The sequence below is a fragment of the Somniosus microcephalus genome, chromosome 6, assembly GCF_052327205.1.
Source record: "Somniosus microcephalus isolate GS21.2 chromosome 6, FLI_Smic_1.0, whole genome shotgun sequence".
Classification (NCBI taxonomy): domain Eukaryota; kingdom Metazoa; phylum Chordata; class Chondrichthyes; order Squaliformes; family Somniosidae; genus Somniosus; species Somniosus microcephalus.
Window position 1 is genome coordinate 198,051,342 of NC_140992.1, and position 22,677 is coordinate 198,074,018.

The window sequence follows — 22,677 nt, forward strand, 5'->3', positions numbered from 1 at the left end:
GCATTGGTCTCAGTGGGAGGCCTCTTCCTCCCTGACCTAGGGAAGAGGACCTCCCTGTGGGCCCTAACCCCATCCAATAATGCCTGCAGTGAAGCCTCGTCGAATTTGGAGGCAGCTCGGTGTCTGGCACTGCCCACAGCTGCTGCAGGCTCCTCTGCCATCCTGTATGGTTCATTTGGAAGCCTTCAGAGGATGCAGTGCTTGCTATGGACCTTGAAAGCACCACGAATGATGACATCATACTGTGGGGATTTCTGACACGAATTGGACAATTAGCAAGGCTTCCCACATGCTGGGAATTAATTGGCCACATGAGGGAAAATTGCGTGGAGCTGGCTGACACTTTTTTATGTGTGTCAGAAACCCCACATTCGGGGAAACCCGACCATTTCCCACACAAGCCGAAAATCGGGGCCATCCTGTTTGATACACTGATTTCGGCTTGATTGAGGCAATAAATTATAACCTGCAGGTGTCGCATCTCCAGTTGCGCAGTAGGCATGATGCACACCCACATGATGCGATCTCAAATCTATTGAAAAGAGATCTTCTTGTGCAGACAGAGTGCATGGCTGAAGTATTAAATGAGTACTTTGCATCTGTCTTCATGAAAGAAAATGATGCCACCAATGTCACAGTAAAGGAGTACTTTGCATCTGTCTTCATGAAAGAAAATGATGCCACCAATGTCACAGTAAAGGAGGAGGTAGTAGAGAAATTGGATAGGATAAACATAGATAAAGAGGAGGGCCTTAACAGGTTGGCAGTGCTCAAAGTAGAAAAGTTCCAGAGGTGAGGTGAGAGCAACTGCCCTTGACATCAAGGCAGCATTTGGCCGAGTGTGGCACCAAGGAGCCCTAGTAAAACTGTAGTCAATGGCGATCAGAAGGGAAACGCTTCACTGGCTGGGCTCGTACCTAGCACAAAGGAAGATGGTTGTGGTTGTTGGAGTGCACTCACTTCAGCCCCAGGACATCATTGCAGGATAGTTTTCTAGGCCCAACCATCTTCAGCTGCTTCATCAATGACCTTCCCTCCATCATAAGGTCAGAAGCGGTGATGTTCACTGTGTTCAGTTTCATTCACAGTTCCTCAGATAATGATAATGAATGCCTGTGTGCAGCAAGACCTGGACAACATCCAGGCTTAGGCTTATAAGTGACAAGTAACATTCGCGCCACACAAGTGCCAGGCAATGATCATCTCCAACAAGAGAGAGCCTAACCAGCTCTGCTTGATGTTCAATGGCATAACCATCACCGAATCCCCCACCATCAACATCCTGGGAGTCACCATTGACCAGAAACCAAACTGGACCAGCCACATATATACTGTGACTACCAAGAGCAGGTCAGAGGCTGGATATTCTGTCGCGAGTAGCTGACCTCCTGACTCCCCAAAGCATTTCCACCACCTATAAGGCACAAGTCAGAAGTATGATGGAAGATTCTCCACTTGCCTGGATGGGTGCAGCTACAACACTTAAGACTCTGCAACATCCAGGATGAATCAGTTGGCTCGATTGGCACCCCATCCACCACCTTAAATATTCACACCTCCACCACCGGCACACCGTGGCTGCAGTGTGTACCGTCTACAAGATGGCACTGCAGCAAGTTGCCAAAGCTTCTTCGATACCATGTCCCAAACGCGACCTCTACCACCTCGAAGGACAACGGCAGCAGGCACATGGGAACACCACCACCTCCAAGTTCCCCTTCAAGTCACACACCATCTTGACTTGGAAATATATCACCGTTCGTTCATCGTCGTTGGGTCAAAATGCTAGAACTCCCTAACAGCACTGTGGAAGTACCTTCACCACAAGGACTGCAGTGGTTCAAGAAGGTGGCTCACCACCACCTTCTCAAGGGCAACTAGGGATGGGCAATAAATGCTGGCCTTGCCAGTGATGTCCATGTCCCGAGAATGAATAAATAATTTTTTTTAAGTTTCCCAGCTCGGATGGGATGCATCCCATGTTGCTGAGGGAATAAGGGTGGAAATTATGGAGACTCTGGCCACAATCTTTCAATCCTCCTTAGATATGGGAATGGAGCCAGAGGAATGGAGGATTGCAAATATTAAACCCCTGTTCAAAAAAGGGGCGAGGGAGTAACCTGGCAATTACAAGTCAGTAAGCCTAATGTTGGTGGTGGGGAAAGATTTAGAGACAATAATCCAGGTCAAAATTAATTGGCACTTGAAAAAATATGGGTTAATAAATGAAAACCAGCATGGATTTGTTGAAGTCAAATCGTGTTTGACTAACTTGATTGAGTTCTTTGATAAAGCAATGGAGAGGGTGGATGAGGGTAGTGCGGTTGATGTTGTGTATATGGAAATTCAAAAAGGCGTTTGATACAGTACCACGCAATAGACTTTTTAGCAAAATTAAATCCCACGGGATTAAAGGGCCAGTGGCAGCAGTGGATACAAACTGGCTAAGGGACAGAAAGCAGAAAATAGTGGTGAACGGTTGTTTTTCAGACTGGAGGGAAGTATACAGTGATGTCCCCCAAGGGTTGGTATTAGGACCACTGCTCTTTTTGATACATATTAATGGCCTGAACTTGGGTATACAAGGCATAATTTCAAAGTTTGCATTTGACACAAAACTCAGAAATGTAGTAAACAGTGAGGAGGGTACTAACAGACTTCAGGAGGACATAGACAGACTATGAAATGGGCGGACACATGGCAGATGAAATTTAAAGTAGAGAAGTGTGAAGTGATTAATTTTGGTGGGAAGATTGAGAAGTGGCAATATAAACAAAATGGTATAATTTTACAGGGGTGTAAGAACAGAGAGACCTAGGTCTGTATGTACACAAATCTTTGAAGGTGGCAGGAAAAGTTGAGAAGGCTGTTAAAAAGACATGGGCCCAGAACTTCGGGTCTCCACGGGTGAGTACGCACGGGGTGCTCACCCGTAGGCCCAATGGAAGTGCCGGTTTCCTGCATGCACTGCGCATGCGCGGGAAAGCCCTGAAAGAAGGGGTTCAGAGTTCGAACGCGTGTGCAGGAGAGGCTGCATGTGCACATCAAACTTACTTTTTTTTGCAGGTTTTCCCTGGAGGGTAAGTCTCCAGGAGTTACACATTTAAAAAACAGGCGTAAGGCCTGCTTTTTACAAGGTAAGTGGTGAATTAATTAAAATTAAAACATTTTTTCCACAGGTTTATTATTTTTAAATACTTTAAAGAAAGGTAAGTTTATTTTTAGCCCCGTTAGAAAATAAAATTACTTTTTTCAAAAATTTAAATTATTGTTTAAAATAGTTATTTCATGTAATTTATAGTTTATTTCAAAAATGTGATTTAAAAAAAAATTTATTTGAAGATTTAGTGATGTTTTGGGGCCTGTAGTATTTCTAGGTTTTGACAGCTCTTCCTGTCAAACTTATCAATGGGCATTTCCCTGCTCCGATTGGCTCCCCATGGCCCACGTGATCCCAGGGGACGCATCGAACTAACTGCACCCCTGGGATACGCAAGCAGTGCCCGCCGGCAGTTGGAGCAGGCCCAGGATCAGAATTCCACGGGGACCCACAGCTCAACAGCCGGCGCGCAAGGTAAGTGCAGGTCGGAGGCTTACACCCGTGGGAAGCCCCCGACCCGAATTTCTGGGTCATGGAATCCTTGGCATTATAAATATGGACATAGACTACAAAAGCAAGGAAGTTAAGCTAAACCTTATAAAACACTGGTTAGGCCCCAGCTAGAGTATTATGTCTAATTCTGCACACCACACTTTAAGAAGGATGTCAAGGATGCAGAAGAGATTTACTAGAATGGTACCCGGGTTGAAAGACTTCAGTTACGTTTAGAGAGACTTGAGTACCGTTGACGTAATAAAACTCACTACGCACTTGGTTTGAGTATAAAGCAAGGCTTTAATCAACTTGTTTCAGAACATGGAAGTCTAGTTGTATCCACTAGCTCCTTGTCTTTACAAAATGTCCCTGAGAAGCTGGGACCAATGTCCGAGTATTTATACTCCTTGGACGGCACCACCAGCTGGCCGTCCAGTGTTATTTCATAGGTAGTTTCTCGATGATGAGATTTATGACAACCGTTGTTCTCCTTAGAGCAGAGAAGGTTAACGGAAGAATTGATAGGGGTGTTAAAAACCATGACAGGTTTTGATAGAGTAAATAAGGAGAAATGGTTTCCAGTGGCAGAAGGGTCAGTAACCAGAGGTGACATGAGGAAAATAATTTATGTAGCGAGTTGTTATGATCTGGAATGCGCTGCCTGAAAGGATGGTGGAAGCAGGTTCAATAGTAACTTTCAAAAAGGGATAAATACTTGAAAAGGAAATATTTGCAGGGCTATGGGGAAAGAGCAAGGGAGTGGGGCTAATTGGATAGCTCTACCAAAGAGCTGGCTCAGGCACGATGGGTGGAATGACCTCATTCTGTGCTGTATCATTCTACAATTCTATAGCCCCGATATTAATCTGTAGGCTTCCGAGAGAGGGGGGGGGTGGCGGGGGAGGGGGCGATGTAATTGCATGGGTGAAATCGGGAAATTAACTCAGTGCATTGGAAACTGCAATCACAACTGAGTTGAAGCAAATAATTTTGACTCCTGGGTTTTGCATCTCCAAGCTGCGCACCCGCATGACGTGATCTCAGCTGTATTTAAAGGGACAATGTACAAACGGAAATTCGAGGTGATTACAATGGATGGAGCACATAGAGCAAGGGCAGCATCCAGATTCAATGATGTGTCACTGGAATTACTGCTGGGTCCAGTCAGGAGCAGGAGGGACATACTTTTCACCAGCAATGGGAGGAAGAAACCTGCTGGTCTGGTTGGAGGTAGCTGAGCAGGTGAGCAGCAGGAACGTTGTGCCCAGGTCTTGGATGCAATATAGGAAGTGGTTTACTGACCTAACCAGGTCAGGAAAAGTGAGTACATTTGCTGATTCCCCTCCATCCTGTGGTTTAAGCCCTCTGCCCCCTTTCTCGCTGTCTTTCCTAGCGTACTCCATCACTCAACTTTCAGAAGCACTCGGCCTTCAATTTCTATGCACTTCATCACCTCCCTATTTACTCATCCACCATTGCCACTCACCCCAATCCTTATGCAATTTGGTGCATCTGTCTCAATCACCCTCACCGAATTCACTGCATCAATCGGGTGAATAGTTGACCTTCACTCACAGGTCTGTTTTTCGCCCCTTGTAGGAGAAAAGAGCGCAAAACCCAAGGGCGAGGACTGGAGGTGGGCCGCCACAAATAGTCCAGCTCACAGATGCAGAGGAGGCGGCCTCGGCGATAAGTGGCACATCTGCGTCCCTCTCAGTCGGAGATGGAGCTAGTGACAGAATTACAAATATCTTTGATACACAAATGCTGACTTTATTTCATCAATGATTCAACTATGAGAAGATTGAGTCTGGTGATTGTCAAGATCCTGACTTTGCTACAACTAAATCATATCCCTTTCTTTTGTCTTCCAGGGCATTCAGACGTACAGCAAGTGTCACGGGACATGCATAAGGACCTCATTCCATCTGAGGATGCACCGTCACAGGACGTACAGCCATGCACCAGCACAGATACTCACACTTCGGTTGGTCCACTTAAACAGTTAGTTCGGTTTTCACCTGGTGATTCACAACTCACAAGTGAGCACGAGCAGACACTGGTGGAAGAGACAGCTGTGGAGAGTCCGCATCAGGGGCACAATCCTCCCCAAGCTGTGCTCAGCTGGACCCAGATGCTGAACCCCGGGGCCTATCATTGAGAAGGAGAATGCTAGAGGTGCATCAGCAACTTAGCCAGGTAGTGACAGACATGCCACGTACGCCCTCCACAGTAGCGGAGAGGATGGAGGAGTCTAACTCAATCGCTAGTGGATTGGTGGCGCAGGGAATTGCGAGAATGTCTGCCATGGAGAGAGAGGCCACCTCCATGGAGCTTCAAGCAAGGCTCTCAAAAGAGTCTATGCAGGTAAAGAATATGGGCATGCAGAAGATGTCTGCCGCCTTAAACAGGATGACAGATACCTTATCTGTGGCCTTGCAATGTCACACTGATCTTCACCAATCTGGTCTGCAGCAGAGTGGTAGGAGTGATGGGGCGCTGGCCCAGGATAGGGATAATGGGGACAGTGGACATGGAAGTGGGAACACGACTCAAAGCCCTCCGACTTCTCACCCGTTGCCCCCTTCTCAGCCAGTACCCGACATACTGCCTCGTGTCCCGATGGCCGAGTCTGCCCCTGCACAGGTGCAGGTGGCGCAGTCTTGGCAGAGCTCTGAGGGGCTCCAAAACCCAGAGGCTGTCGACCTAAATTATCACAGCAGTCAGGGATCTGAGCAGCCCACCTCTACCTCTGCTGAAGCCACACAGGATGCACCACATAGAAGCAGTAGGAAGCGCAAGAGAAATCTATTGTAATCACCAAGGGACCGCACATGTGTGTTTGACAAAATGTTATGTTGTTAAGTTTTCTTTTCTTATAACGACACATAAAATTTATTGATTAGCATCATTTCAACATCTTGCCCATTATTGCATTCCGAGGGCCAACTCACCCTTTCACTTGTTTCATGATGAATGTCAATACATGACGGGACCCATTGGGCAGATGTGCACTGGGTGGATGTATGGTTGAAGGGCTGTTTAGTGCAAAGGGGGTGGGGGGCTGATTGGTGCTGGTGGTGGGAGTGGGCCGGAGGATTTCATTTGTGATGTTTTCCTCTGTGAGTCACTACTAGCTGAACCTTCGAGCTATTAGGGCATCCCTGGCACCCAGACAGCAATGTATGTGGCTGGTGTGCTGATGGGTGTCCCATCTTCATATTCCTTGTCCTCTTTAATGTTTTCCTCATCCAATGATACCTGATAAGTTCCTTTGTCCTACTGCACCTGCAGTCCTTTCTGCTGCACAATGTTGTGCAGGGCACAGCACACCACTATTATTCTGGACACCCTCGCTGGCAAGTACTGAAGTGCGCCTCCAGATCTATCAAGGCATCTGAAGCGCATCTTCAACATTCTGATGGTTTGCTCTCTGTCACACGTGGTGGTCATAAGGTTCTCGTTTTAACTCTTTTGTGCCTCACTGGTAGGGTTCTTCGTAGGTGTTGTGAGCCAAGTTTGAAGCGGGTATCCCTTGTCTTCTACGAGCCAGCCCTTAAATCTGCTTCCGGGAACGAAAAGGTCTAGAATGTTGGACTGCTGTTGTATGATAGCATCATGACAGCTTCTAGGGAATCTGGCACAGACATGCATAAACCTCCTCTTATGATTTCACATCAACTGCGCACTGATGGACTAATATCCCGTGTGGTTGATGAAACTCCTGGTTGCTGTGGTGGTGCGCGGATTGCCACGTGTGTCCAGTCGATGGCACCCTGTACCCATGGGAATCCAGCCAGAGAGGTGAGTCCGAGTACCCACTCATTCTGGCTATAGTTGTCACAGGGGAAGTTTATATATCTCCCAGACCTGGCAAACAATCCATCCGTCACCTGCCTTATGAAATTATCTGCAGTGGACTGAGACCCTCGAGATTTCTCCAGTCGCGCCCTGGAAGGCACCAGAGGCAAAAAAATTGAGGGTGGTGGTGACCATCACAGCCACTGGTAATGTGTGGCCACCAGGTCCAGCAGGTAGGTCTTCTTCTCGGAGTCTGCAGATGTCAGCCACCACCTGACGTGACAACCTCAGCCTGTGGAAACACTGCTCTTCTGAGAGGTCAAGGAAGCTGAGCCTCTGTCTGTAAATCTTGTTACTGGGCAGAGCCTCCTGTGACCTTGGCCCCTCTGTTGGTCTCCTATCTCCTGTGCTGGTCCCACCACAGCACGTCGATGCTGCCATGGATGGTGATGGTCTTCCTCTTCTGATATTGTCAAAGGCATCCAAGGTGCCTCTCAACCTGCTGGTGTCTGTTTGATAGCCTTCAAACTTCTCCAAAACCTGTATATTGACAAGTACTTTCTGCTAAACGTTTGCCAGAGAAAACTAACAAAGCAGCTGTAAGAACTGAGCATTTATTAAGTTCAGGCTATCTGTAGTTGATAGACCTCCTATGAAGTACACCTGCAACTTGCCTCCTTTTAACTGGTCAGTTTCCCGAGCCCCGGGAAACCTGTGCTGGAAGTGTTAAGTCGGAAGGAAAGTTAAATCCATGTCAAAAGTTCCTCATTTGCATCCAATTATCACCTTAAATTATGTCTTCATTGCCCACCAGCCTGCACTAATGATCGTGCAACACTGCTGAGCAGGTTACTCGCATGCAGCCAAACGTGCCTCAGTAAAACCCGGAAGTCGGCACATTGGAGACGAGTTGCGGTCGCGATTCTTTTTTCTTTGAATTTACACACCCGACCAAACCCTTCTTGCTTGTTAAAATTCCCCCCAAAGAGTCATCTTTACTTGAGTAACATGTTCCCCATTTCAGTAAAATGACTTCCCCAAGTTCCATAAGGGCACTGTCCACGTTCTGTGGTATTAATGAAAATACAGAAACACTTACTTCACAGCCGGCACTACATTTCCATGCTTCTATGCTTTGCACCATTAGACAGGGAAATGAAAAATGTCTAACTGTTTAAGCACTCATACAGCTGATTAAACTGATTTAGTGCTGGTGAATCTAATTGTAAGATTTATCTTCTCTATTTTAGCCAGATTCTACAGTGTGCGCCTTCTCTGATTCTGGTCATAAAGGTAAATAAAGTGTGTTACAAAATGTTGACATCAATCAGTACTGGAATGTGTAAATGAGGTAATGATTCTGATAATTAGGAACTCTCCATTACAGACACCGGGGATCGGACTGGATGTAACATTGAGAAAGGAAACAATAACATCACCTGCAGGTGTGACCGTTTGGGCTCCTTCTTTGCTGTAACACTGGAATCGAAGGTATGAATAATGCTCACCTTTACAGTTTAAATAAACTTCAATATAACTTTACATTAGCCTGGGAGATCAGACTGGTTTTCACCTTCTCACTGCAGTCCAATAGAGCCCTGCCCAGGTCTTAAAGGCCCCTCTGCAAAATATTTGACGGCCCTCCCACCCCAATTTCTGCAATGTTGGCGCCATTGCCATTGGGGGCGGCACGGCCTCTAAAGTGACCCACAGAAACGGCGGGCTGCATTATCCTTAAATAAAATGTCTGTTTTCAGATGGGCTTGGTGAGGTCTGGTGAGCAAAATGGATGGGAGAGGCCCTCTGCTGGAACTCTGGATAACTTGATTTTCCTCCCGTGACCTTGCTGTGACCCTGATCCACCTGCCAGAAACGCGTCCCACTGCATTTAAATGAAGCAGGGACATGGTCAAGTGTCCTCCGAGATTTCCCTGCATTTCCGCCCACTTATCACAACATCAATAACAAGAACAATGCATTTGTATAACGCCTTTAATGTAGTAAAACGTCCCAAGGCACTTCACAGGAGTGCAATCAGAAAAAAATTGACACCGAGTAAAGAATGAGAAATTAGGACAGGTCACCAAAAGCTTGGTCAAAGATGTATGTTTTAAGGAATATGTTGAAGGAGGAGAGAGCAGTGGAGAGGTTTAGGGATGGAATTCCAGAGCCTAGGGTCTAGACAGTTTAAGGCAGGGTGGGGCGAAGGAAGCCTGGATGCACAAGAAGCCAGATTTGGAGGAACTCAAGTATTCTCGCAGGGTTGTAGGACTGGAGGAGGTTACAGAGATAGGAAGGGGCGTGGCCATGGAGGGATTTGGACGTGAAGATGAGAATTTTAAAATTGAAGCGTTGCTGGGCCGGGAGCCAGTGTAGGTCAGTGAGCAGAGGGGTGATGTGTGAACGGATCTTGGTGCCCCTTCGAATCACCACTGTTGAAAAGATGGCGGTGCTGAGCATGTAGGGTGACCCACTGGCAGTAACAGATTGGGAAGGTGAGCCGTCACACAGCAGTGCAATTCTACACCATTGTTTTGACTAGGAGTCACTTCCACTAGCTTGAGGCTGCAGTTTCTGAGCATTGAAAGGTACTTGTGAAACTTGCTGGGAATTTAAAGGGAGCTCTGGATAGCAAAATAATGGATTTCTCTCTGAGGATTCCATTGTTCCTGAGCTTTGAGGAGGAGGATAATGAGGACATGGAGGAGGAAAGGATGGAAGCGAAGAGAGTGCAGCAGCATGTATGAAGGCAACACCCGATTTGCTGGTATCCACATCACAGAGCTACAGACTTTGGAGGATCTTTCTGGAGTTTTCCTATAGGCAGTGTCTGAGAAGGCTGCACTTTCCCTCTGACACCATCACTGAGATATGCCAGCTGTTGGAACCTGACTTGCAGACTCTTTCCATCAAAGTTCCTCCCACTTCCAGTTTCCCCCTTGCAAATCTCTTCCCCAGCTACAGTATCCCCTCTTCCCCGCCATTGGCTTCACCCCTACCTTCCACCCATTCTCTCCCTCAGATTGGTGAGTCCTCTTCTTGTTTTCCCTACCTCATCCATTGCCCCAATAATTTTCACCTCCTTTCTCCTCCCTACCCAGTCTGTGTTTCTCCTCTATCCCCTCCCCACCTGGGTCTTTGCCCCCACCCTGTATCCTACCCAGGTGCTCATTATCCATGAATGAGCTTCACCAAGCTATTCACCTTGTAAGACATAACAGCTTACGTTGATTCTATCTTCCCCCAAGATCCATTGATGGTTTCCAGCAGGGGCCACTGGATAGTGATCAGGAGCAGGAACCAGGGCTGATGTTCCCTCTCTCTAGTGCAAGGTCATAGGAACAGGAGTAGGCCATTCATCCTGGAAACAGACTGTCTCCAGTGGTTGTGGGGTCTAGAATGAGGGGCTGTAGATACAAGATTAAATGTAAAAGATATAGGGGGAGAAATTCGGTATCACCCCATTTGGGTCGCAAATATCGGCCGGGCGCAAAGATTTGCGCCTGGCGCTAATTATCGCCTCCGACTGCAAACTTGGCTTTTTTCGCCCCTGGGGATGATTGGAGCGCTAAATCAGGTGCTACACAACTCTCTTAAGATGCTAAAGCCGAGGAGCGAGGCGCTACCTCAGAGGGCGGGCACAGCGCAGGTGCTGTCAGTTAGCGATTGAACACAGACACACTGGCGCCGGTCAGTTCTTAAAGGGGAGGGTTGATCTTGCTCTGCAGCCACACCCTGCTCACTGGAGCCTTGAATCTCGGCCTGGGCAGACCTGTGGCTAAATCTAGCAGCCAGACACTAAGGAAAGGGCCAGGGAGTGAGCACAGCGCTTCTGCGAGCGGGCTTTGGAGGCTCTGGTTCGCGGGGTGGAGCGCAGAAGATCCATTCTGTACCCAAAGAGTGGCAGGAGGCCTTTGCCACGCGAGTACAGAAGAGTGTGGAGGGAGGTGGCGCAAAGCGTTTCCTCAAGCAGCATGGTGCCTAGGAATGTAGGAAAAAGTTCAACGACCTCAGTCGGGTCATCAGGGTGAGTGCCTTTTTTTTCAAAACCTCTTCATCCCTCCATCTCAACCTCACTTTATGGCCAGAGGGTTTTGAAAGCCCCAATGCCCAACACTCACCTAACACCTATGGCCCTTTCATCAAACACACACGCGCATTCCACACTTTGCATACAGTAAAGGCTATTCAACTATGGGAGGCACATCAGGCAAGACCATGGCTGCATACAGTAAGGGCTATTCAACTATGGGAGGCACATCAGGCAAGACCATGGCTGCATACAGTAAGGGCTATTCAACTATGGGAGGCACATCAGGCAAGACCATGGCTGCATACAGTAAGGGCTATTCAACTATGGGAGGCATATCAGGCAAGACCATGGCTGTATATTTACTCAGATGCCGTCCTTTTTCTTGCAGGCCAAGCTGTCTCATAATAGGAGACAGCAGCAACGGACCGGTGGAGGGCGGCCTCAGCTTCAACCCCTCAGCGATCTTGAGACGCCGACCCCACTCTGGACAACAATGGTAAGGTCATCACCATTTTGTCCTCTCTCCTTCCACTTGTTCCTCACAACAGCAACCTTTGACACTTTCAATCCAAATCACTAAATCGCTGCACTCATGCCTCCCTTGCTGCCACCCTGTCCTCACGCTAAAGCCACTCTTGTACCTCCCTGCTTTCAGATGGTCATTCACCAGGTGAGGAGACGGGCCCTCAAGCTGCCAGTGAGAGTGAAGCTGAAGGCGAGGAGGAAGAGGAAGCCGGACCATCAGCGCCACCCTCAACCGAGGCAGCCCATTCCCATACTTGGGACACGCCTTCCCTGGAGAGGAGCAGGGGGGAATGGTCTGATGAGGGTGAAGCTCCAGGACCCAGCGGGCTGCAGCAACGTGAGGGGGTTAGGGAAGCTCGGGGGCCTTCTCCCCGGAGGGAGAGTATGGCTTCGAGTCCTGCTGCACTGGATGCAGACGAGGAGCGGGTCCTCACTGAAATGAGCGCCCAGGCGGAGCAAAGGCACACTGAGCTCATGGCTGCAGTGGCAAGGTTGCCTGAATCCATTGAAACACTGGCAAGGAGTGTCGAGCACTTCACTGTAGCACAGGCGGCTGCCACGCAAATGCTAAGTGCTGCAACGCAGTCAGTGGCTGGTCTCATGCAGACGCAGATTGAGGCCACGCGAGCACTGACTGCTGCCACCCTCGCTGGATCGGGCACATTTCCCCGGGGCTCTCACCGCGCCGCAGCAGGCCAGCAATCTGTGCTCCATCAGATTGCTCCGGATGCTGAAGTGCTGCCCCGTGGGAGTGCCAGTGTGTCGGTCGAGCAGGGAGTTGCCGTCCTCTCTCAAGATGACAGCATTCCTGCTGCCACCACTGGCACTTCTCCACTGCAGTTGCCACCACCTGTAGGACAGACTGCTGCCGCCCATGCAGGGTTGGTGCAGTCAGCAGCCTGGCCCTCCAGGCCCAGAGCTGGTCCAGGCCATACCTCAAGGGCATCTGCAGTCTCAGATTCTGACACTCAGCAGCCTTCCCCCAGCCTTGCTCCAGCCACTGGGGTCCCATTACGGAGGAGCTGCAGGGTGGGAAGGGGGCAATTTCGCAAGGGAAGCAGATCACCCTCGAAGGGCAAAAATTAGGAGGTGTGGCAAAATGTTTTTCATTGTTTTATTGAAGGCCGAGGTTCGTGGTCGAATTTTTGTTACTGTTTTGGACATTGTCTCCAGGTTGTGAGAGCCAGTTATGTGAATGACTGCTTTTTTTTGTGTTTCTTTCTATTACTTTGTCATGCGGAAATGAGACACACAGAGTTTGTGAAATTAAGAAGTGTCTGTATTCAATATGTACATGTTTGGTCTTTGCACTCATTGTTGCCTTGACCGGCTTAGGGGTTGCGGGATGCTTTCATTCAGGTTGTTTGAATGGCAGAAGCCATTCCCTCAGAGGGGGCCTAGAAGCGACTTGCTATGAGCCTTTGACGGACGGCCCTTCCACTTTGTGCCTCCCTCCCGCCTTGGTGCTGCTGATGATCATCCTCATCATCCTCCTCCTCCTCCTCCTCTGGTGGTGCTCCAATGTCTGGTGGCATTGGCTGGGTCCTGAGATTGCAAGGTTATGCAGCATGCAGCACACAACAACGAAGTGGGAGACTCGCTCAGGCGAGTACTGAAGGGCTCCTCCAGAATGGTCCAGACAGCGGAACCGTTGCTTGTGCACGCCGATTGTGTGCTCAACGATGTTCCTGGTAGCTTGATGGCTCTCGTTGTATCGCAGCTCAGCAGGGGTGCTGAGCGAACGGAGTGGTGTCATCAGCCAGGTGCACAGAGGATATCCCTTGTCCCCGAGAAGCCAACCTCTTGGGTGATGCAGTGCCTGGAAAAGGTCTGCCACAGAAGTCTGACGCAGGATGAAGGCATTGTGGCTGCTGCCAGGAAAGTGGGCATTGACAGCGAGTATCAGCTGTCTGTGGTCACAGACCAACTGGACGTTTAGGGAAGCCCTTTTGGTTGCGGAAATCATCGGCATTCTCTTGCGGCGCACGCAAAGCCACATGCATGCAGTCAATGGCGCCCTGCACCATGGGGAAGCCCGCTATCCTAGCAAAGCCCGTTGCGCGTTCTTGCTGCTTGTCCGGGATCATGGGGAAAGAGATGTACTTGCGTCTCCTTTTAAAGAGGGCATTTGTTACCTGACGGATGCAGCAATGCACCGCGAACTGGGAGATATTGGCAATGTCCCCAGTAGCTGATTGAAATGAGCTGGTGGCATAAAAGTTGAGAGCCACTGTTATCTTCACTGCCACTGACAGAGACATCCTGCTCCTCAGTTGAGGCTGCAGATCTGGCTGAAGCAGGTGGCAGAGCTCAGTGACCACCTCCTTGCTGAATCGCAGCCTTCACAAACAGTGCTCCTCAGACATATTAATGTAGGAGAACTGTTGGCAAAAAACCCTGGGAGGGTAAGGTCTCCTGTACCGAGGCCTGTTGGCCCTCCTCCGTCTGGCCATGATTGCCACTCTCTCTCTGCATCTCTGTGCCCTCCGAATGTGATGGAGAAGGATGACGTTCCCATCCATTGCAGCCCCCATAGTATCTGGGCAATCAAAGTTATGAAGGTCAAAAAGCAAAGTACCTGCAAAGTTATGGTGAGAAGCCAAAACTACCTCAGACAGCGTTGACTCAATGCAAAAGTCTCTCTTTCTCTCTTTGTCTCTCTCCAAATCTCTCTCTCTCTCAGAACGAGTGGTGCAAAAATGGCTACCACACAAAAGCCAGGAAGAGGCCCCCTTTAAATAGTGCCCCCCCAGCCCCACAGCGACTGGGATGCGTTCCAGTCAACCTGTAGTTGGTAGCGCCAGGCAAAAAGGAGGGGGTGCCACTGAATTTCCGGTCCGGGGTGCCCCACGGGCGTTGCACTGTTGAATGATGTCAAGATCTGCGTGCGCAGGAGATCGGGCGGTATTGTTTAGTGCCGCCGCAAAATGTCCGGTCAATTTCGCGAGAGGTGCAGATATCGCCACGCCCGGGTGCTAGTTGGTTTGCGCCCCACTTAGCTCCCTCTTAAGGCGCTAATGGGTGGCGCTACCAACTGAATTTTTCCCCCATAGAATAGAGCAAGAGAAACTTCTTCACACTGAGAGCTGGTAGGCTGTGGAACATAATTACAGGGTTAGTGGTTGAGGCAGAAATGATGTCAAGATTCATTATTAGATTGGACAGGTGGATGAAGGAAAAGGGGACATGGGAACAAGGTGAGTAAACATGATTAGAACTATTCACACACATGGAGGGTAAATGCTGACATGGACTGTTTGGGCCGAATGGCCTGTTTCTGTGTTGTAACTTGTATTTATTTCTGTGTATTTAATACCCCAGGACCATTCAACATATTTGAAAAGGAGAATAGTGGAGAAAATTAGGGGATGGTTTGGGAGAAGGTGTTCAATTTAGGATTGAAACTTTGAAACAAAGCCACTTCATTTTGGATCCAGATGTGGGACTGATGCAGATCTGTATGTGCTTCAGTTCTTAAAAACATTGTCATTAAATATTAAAAACATATTTGCATCTTAGCAGGGACAGCGAAACAGGAGTAGGCCATTCAGTCCCTTGAGCCTGAATTCAATTAGATCATGGCTGATCTGCACCTCAACTTCATTTACCTGCCTTTGCTCCATATCCCTTCATATCCTTACCCAACAAAAATCTATCGATCTCAGACTTGAATGCTTCAATTGACCAACATCTAAAGCCTCTTGGACGAGAGAGTTGCAGAATTCTACTACCTTTTGTGTGAAGAAGTGCTTCTTGATTTCACTCTGGAATGTTCTGGCTCTAATTGTAAGGTTATGCTCCCTTGTTCTGGAGTCCAATAAAGAGGAAATAGTTTCTTTCTATCTAACATATTGAATCCCTGTATCATTTTAAACACTTCACCCCCAGTCTTCTGTACTCAAGAAAATAAAAGTCAGGTTTATACAATTTGTCCTCATAATTTAATTCTTTTAGCTCCGATATCATTCAGGTGAATCTGCGTGCACCCACTCCAAGGCCAATATATCCTTCCTGAGATGCAGTGTCCAGAACTGAATACAGTACTCCAGATGGGGTCTGACCAAGGCTGTATACAGCTGAATCGTAACTTCTTCCCCTTTGTATTCCAGCTTGCTTGAGTTAAAGGCCAACATTTCATTAGCCTTTTTGATGACGTTTGAACCCGGCCACTAGCTTTGTGATTTGTATATATTGGCACTGAAATCTCTTTGCTCCTCCACAGATCCCAGTTTCTTACCAATTTGAAAATATTCCGATTTGTCTTGCTTGGATCCAAAGTGATGACCTCACACTTCCTCACATTGAACCCCATCTGCCACAGTTTTGCTCAATCTGTCTATGTCCCTTTGGAACTTTTATGTTCCTATCTGCACTACTAACTGTGCCTCCCAACTTAATATCATCTGAAATACAATCCGCTATTCCCTCATCCAAGTCATTGATATACATGGTGAAAAACTGAGGCCTCAGTACAGATCTCTGGGGAACATCACTGGTCACATCCTGCTAATCAGAGTACTTGCCCTATATCCCTACTCTCTGCCTCCTACCTCCCAACCAATTTCCAACTCGTGCTACAAGGATGCCTCCAATTCCATGTGCTTTTATTTTTGCTAATAATCTCTTGTACAGAACCTTATCAAATGCCTAATGGAAGTCCATATAGACAACACCCATAGGCATGCCTTTTATCCACCATGTTAGTGACCTCCTCAAAAAATTCAACTATATTAGTCAGACTTGACTGACTCTTCACAAATCCATGTTGACTCTGATTAGCTCAAAATTGTCCAAGTGCTCAGTCACACTGCCCAAATGACAGATTCTAGTAATTTCCCCACTATTAATGTTAGATTAACAGGTTCATAAGAACATAAGAACATAAGAAATAGGAGCAGCAGTAGGCCAATCGGCCCCTCGAGCCTGCTCCGCCATTCAATAAGATCATGGCTGATCTGATCCTAACTGCCAATCCACTATCACAGAACTATCTCCTGCATCTAACAGAATTAGACACACGAAATAGGAGCAGGATCAGGCTACACGGCCCCTGGGCCCGCTGCGCTAACCACAGGGCCATGAACGATCCGAACCTAGACTCATGTCCAAATTCCTGCCTGCTCCCCGTAACCCTTAATTCCCTTTACTTCTAGGAAACTGTCTATTTCTGTTTTAAATTTATGTAATGATGTAGCTTCTACAGTTTTTTGGGGCAGCATATTCCATGGACCTACCACCCTCTGAGTGAAGTAGTTCCTCCTCATCTCAGTTTTGAAAGAGCAGCCCCTTATTCTAAGACTATGCCCCCTAGTTCTAGTTTCACCCATCATCGGGAACATCTTCCCTGCATCCACCCGATCCAACCCCTTCACAATCTTATATGTTTCAATAAGATCGCCTCTCATTCTTCTGAACTCCAATGAGTAGAGTCCCAATCTACTCAACCTCTCCTCATATGTCCATCCCCTCATCCCCGGGATTAACCGAGTGAACCTTCTTTGTACTGACTCGAGAGCAAGTATGTCCTTTCATAAGTATGGACACCAAAACTGTACGCAGTATTCCAGGTGCGGTCTCACCAATACCTTGTACAACTGAAGCAATACCTCCCTATTTTTATATTCTATCCCCCTAGCAATGAAAGCTAACATTCCATTGGCCTTCTTAATCACTTGCTGCACCTGCATACTAACCTTTTGAGTTTCGTGCACCAGGACCCCCCGATCCCTTTGTACTTCAGTACTTTCCAGTTTCTTGCCATTAAGATAATAAGTTGCTCTACGATTTTTCCTGCCAAAGTGCATAACCTCACACTTTCCAGTATTGTATTCCATCTGCCAAATCTCTGCCCACTTACTTAGCCTGTCTATGTCCCCTTGAAGGTTTTTTATGTCCTCCTCACTCACTACTTTCCCCCCCATCTTAGTATCATCTGCAAACTTTGATATGTTACACTCGGTCCCCTCCTCCAAATCGTTAATATAGATTGTAAAGAGTTGGGGACCCAGCACTGACCCCTGCGGAACACCACTAGTTACTGATTGCCAGTCTGAGAATGAACCATTTATCCCAACTCTCTGCCTTCTGTTAGATAGCCAATCCTCTATCCATGCCAGAATATTACCCCCAATCCCGTGATTTTTTATCTTAAGCAATAATCTTTTGTGTGGCACCTTGTCAAATGCCTTTTGGAAGTCTAAATACACCACGTCCACTGGTTCCCCTTTATCCACCCTATATGTTACTTCCTCAAAGAACTCCAGCAAATTTGTCAAACATGACTTCCCCTTCATAAAACCATGCTGACTTTGTCCTATTAAATTATGATTATCCAAATGTCCTGTTACTGTCTCCTTAATAATGGACTCCAAAATTTTGCCTACCACAGATGTTAGGCTAACCGGTCTATAGTTTCCAGCCTTCTGTCTACTGCCCTTTTTAAATAAGGGTGTTACATTAGCAGTTTTCCAGTCTGCCGGGACCATTGCCGAGTCCAGGGAGTTTTGGAAAATTATTACCAATGCATCCACAATCCCTACCGCCACTTCCCTCAAGACCCTAGGATGTAAGCCATCAGGTCCAGGTGATTTATCTGCCTCGAGTCCCATTATTTTACCGAGTACCACTTCCTTAGTGATTTTGATCGTGTTTAGCTCCTCCCCCCCTTTAGCCCCCTGTTTGTCCAGTGTTGGGATATTCTTAGTGTCTTCTACTGTAAAGACTGATGTAAAATATTCATTCAGTGTTTTTGCCATCTCCATATTTCCCACCATTAATTTCCCGGTCTCATCCTCTAAGGGACCAACATTTACTTTAGCCACCCTTTTTCTTTTTATATAACTATAAAAACTCTTACTATCTTTTTATATTTTTTGCTAATTTACTTTCATAATCTATCTTCCCTTTCTTAGTCAATCTTTTTGTTATTTTTTGCTGTCTTTTAAAGTTTTCCCAATCCTCTATCCTCCCACTAGATTTGGCTACCTTATATGCCCTTGTTTTTTGTCGAATACTATCCTTAATTTCTTTACTTAGCCACGGATGGCTGTCTTTTCTTTTACACCCTTTTCTTCTCAGTGGAATATATACTTTTTGGAAGTTATAAAATAACTCCTTAAATGTACACCACTGATCATGTATCGTCTTACCCTTTAATCTATTTTCCCAGTCCACTCTACTCAATTCCGCTCTCATACCTTCATAGTCTCCTTTATTCAAGCTTAGCACGCTTGTTTGAGATCCAACCTTCTCACCCTCTAATTGAATATGGAATTCAACCATGTTATGGTCACTCATTACAAGGGGATCCTTTACTAGGACATTTTTAATTAATCCTGTCTCGTTACACAGGACCAGATCTAAGGTTGCCTGCCCCCTGGTCGGTTCAGTTACATACTGCTCAAGAAACCCATCCCTAATACACTCAATGAACTCACCCTCAAGGCAGCCCTGCCCAATTTGATTTGTCCAATTAATATGATAGTTAAAATCCCCCATAATTATAGATGTTCCCTTATTACAAGCCTCCACTATTTCCTGATTGATACTCCGTCCAACAGAGTTGCCACAGTTCGGAGGCCTATAGACTACGCCCACTAGTGTTTTTTTCCCCTTATTATTCCTTACCTCCACCCAAACTGTTTCATTGTCCTGATCTTTTGACCCAATATCATTTCTCTGTATTACAGTGATTCCTTCCTTTTATTAACATAGCCACCCACCTCCCCTTCCTTCCTGCCTGTCCTTCCTGATCGTTAAATAACCTGGTATGTTTAATTCCCAGGCATTGTCACCCTGCAGCCATGTTTCTGTAATGGCCACAAGATCATACCCATATGTAGTTATTTGTGCCATTAACTCATCTATTTTGTTACGAATGCTACGTGCATTCAGATAGAGAACTTTCAAAGATGTTTTGTGACACTTAGTTCCTGCTTTTGCCCTTTTTATTACTTTACCTTTTACTCCATACCTTCTGCCGCTTCCTGACATGCTCTGGTTTTTAATTTCCCCACTGCTACCTAAGTCTATGACCTTCTCTGTTGTCATTTGTATTATTTGCTCTCTAGGAACTCCCCCCCCCACTAGTTAGTTTAAAGCCCTCTCTACAGCCCTAGTTATATGATCCGCCAGGACTCTAGTCCCAGCACTGGCCAAGTGAAGCCCGTCCCAACGGAACAGCTCCCTCCTGCCCCAGTACTGGTGCCAGTGTCCCAGGAAGCAAAACCCATTTCTCCCACACCAGTCTTTGAGCCACGCATTTAAATCTCTAATTTTATTTGTCCTAGCCAAATTTGCTCGTGGCTCAGGTAATAATCCAGAGATTATTAGTTCGAAGTAATCTGATTTTTCTCCTCACCCCGCCCCTTCTTAAATAACTCGGAGGCATGGAAACCATCAGGCCCTGGATGATTTGTCTATCTTAATTCTCATTATTTCCTCCATTACCATTTTTTTACTTTTATTAAATCCAATAAGTTCTTTCCATAGATTTATTTTTAGTTTCCCTTGTACCCGCTGGTATATTGTCCTCTTCCTCTACTGTGAAGAGGGCTGCAACGTACTTATTTAACAAGTCTGTCATTTCTTATTATCGATTACAGTATCTCCTGTGTCTGTCTTTAATGGCCTCAATTTTCCTTTAGCTGCTCTCTTTCTCTTAAATATACTTATAAAAGCTTTTACTGTTAGCCTTAACATCCCTTTTATTGGCATTCCCTTTTTGCAGTTCTTAATACTTTCTTTGTATCTCTTTATTGCTTTCTATATTTCTCCCAGTCTGCTGGATTTCCACTTTTCTTTGCATTTCCATCAGCCTTTTACCTTTACACTGAATCTTACCTCATTTGTTGACCATGGTTTCCTAACTACACAAGTGGAACTTTAGCCTTTTATGGGTTTGTACAGGTTTTGTGTTGTACCAAATTCTCTTTGAATACCTCCCACTGTTTGTTGGTTTACCCATTAACAGTTCAGCCCAGGTTACTGTGGTCAGTTTATGTCTCATTCTTTCAAAGTCAGCCTTCCTTAAATTTACTACCCTAGTTTGTGACTCCTCCTTCTCCCTCTCAAACTTTATATCAGGTTTGACCATGTTATGGTCACTGTTCACAAGATATTGCCTTACCGTCAGATTGCTTACTCGGCCTGGCTCCCTCACCATCACTAAATCTAGTACGGCCTGTCCCCTTCTCGGTACTAAAACATATTTTTCCAGAAAACTGTCCTGAATAACCTCTAGAAATTCACTGCCTTTATGACTTGTGCTGTTCTGCTTCTCCCAGTCCATGTGAAAATTAAAATTTCCCATTAGAACCGCTTTGCCTTTGCTGCATGTTTCTCTGGTCTCTATTTATGCATCCTCCTTCTATATCACGACTGTCAGGAGGTCTGTAAATAACTCCCACCAGAGTCTTGCATCCTTTGCTGTTTCATGATTCTCCCCAAAGTGTTTCCACTGCCCGCTCACCTTTACTGATATCCCTTCTTTCAACTGCTGTAATAGTCTTTAATCAATATTGCTACTCCTCCTCCTATCCCAATTTCCCTGTCCTTTCTAAAGACCTTACAGCCTGGGATGTTTAGCTCCCAGTCATATCCAGCTTGTAGCCAGGTCTCTGTCATGGCTACTACATCGTACCCTTTGAGCTGAATTTGAGCTTCAATTCGCTGGCTTTATTCCTTATGCTACGTGTATTTGTGCACAGGATTCTTATTTGGCTAACAGGCCCCAGTCTGCCCATTTACTCTGATGTATTTTTTTCACACTTTTTGACTTTTTTCATCACTCCTGTTTTATTTATATTAGGTATTTCATTATTATTTCCTGTACTCTTTTTCTGAACCTGGAGTATTTATATTGTCTTTATCACTGTTTCTACTCTGACCTTTGCTCTCATTTATTTTTTTTCTTATCTTTAGATTATTATTTCTACCTGAGCCTACCCTCCCACCTTTATAGGTTTAAAGTCCTTTCTACAGCCCTAGTTATCCTTTCCACTAGGACCTTGGTCCCAGCTCAATTCAGATGTAGCCCGTCCCAGTGGTACAGCTCCTTCCTGTCCCAACACTGGTGCCAGTGTCCCATGAAATGGAACCCCTTTCCCCACATCAGCCTTTCAGCCACACATTTCCTTTCCTGATCTGTTTATCTATATGCCAATCTGGAAATTACCACCCTCGAGCTGTGAAGGAATAAGCCATCTAACCTATTCAGGAAAATACACTATCTTTTGAAAGAATTTTGGCCTTATTAAAACATGACAAGCTGGGTTTGGAAATCTAAAAACCTAACGATGAAAAAGCTGTCAAAGCATGCTGGCTATAGAGATAAGATAGTTATTGACACTGAATCAATAACCTTATTGAAACAGAAGGTTAAAGGCTCCTTTCGGAATGAAACAATGGGGTCAATTTTCTGGCAGCCGTCGGGGGCTTTTCATGCGGCTGGGTGCCGAAAATTGGCGAAAAAGTGGGCGGGGAATACCCCCCCCTCCGCCCGCCTGATTCCCCGGCCTGTCCGACTTTTGGACCGCCGTTTCTACGCGACCCGCTTCAGCCCCGGCCGCTGCTGGCGGGACTGTTTGTCGGAGCAGTAATGAGCAATTATCTCCTTGTTGAGGTAGATTTTCCGGGGCCGTTGCGACTTTGGGGCTTTCCCCACATCAAACCCGCCTGCGGGGAACCCCGCTGCTGAGACCTGGCGTGAAGTTTGCCGGCTTGC

At 46.6% G+C, this 22,677-nt stretch overlaps 1 protein-coding gene across 1 annotated transcript in view; it reads left to right on the top strand.

Moving 5' to 3' along the window:
• The first annotated feature begins 568 nt into the window (after positions 1–568).
• Positions 569–22,677, top strand: part of LOC147116322 (adhesion G protein-coupled receptor G5-like) — a 793,199-nt gene continuing 771,090 nt past the window's right edge. Inside the window, exons 1-6 of the mRNA XM_085992042.1 lie at positions 569–694; positions 4,091–4,100; positions 5,470–5,582; positions 8,647–8,689; positions 8,784–8,887; positions 10,015–10,137. Of these exons, the coding sequence (XP_085848168.1) occupies positions 569–694; positions 4,091–4,100; positions 5,470–5,582; positions 8,647–8,689; positions 8,784–8,887; positions 10,015–10,137 (519 nt within the window). The remainder of the gene's footprint in view (positions 695–4,090; positions 4,101–5,469; positions 5,583–8,646; positions 8,690–8,783; positions 8,888–10,014; positions 10,138–22,677) is intronic.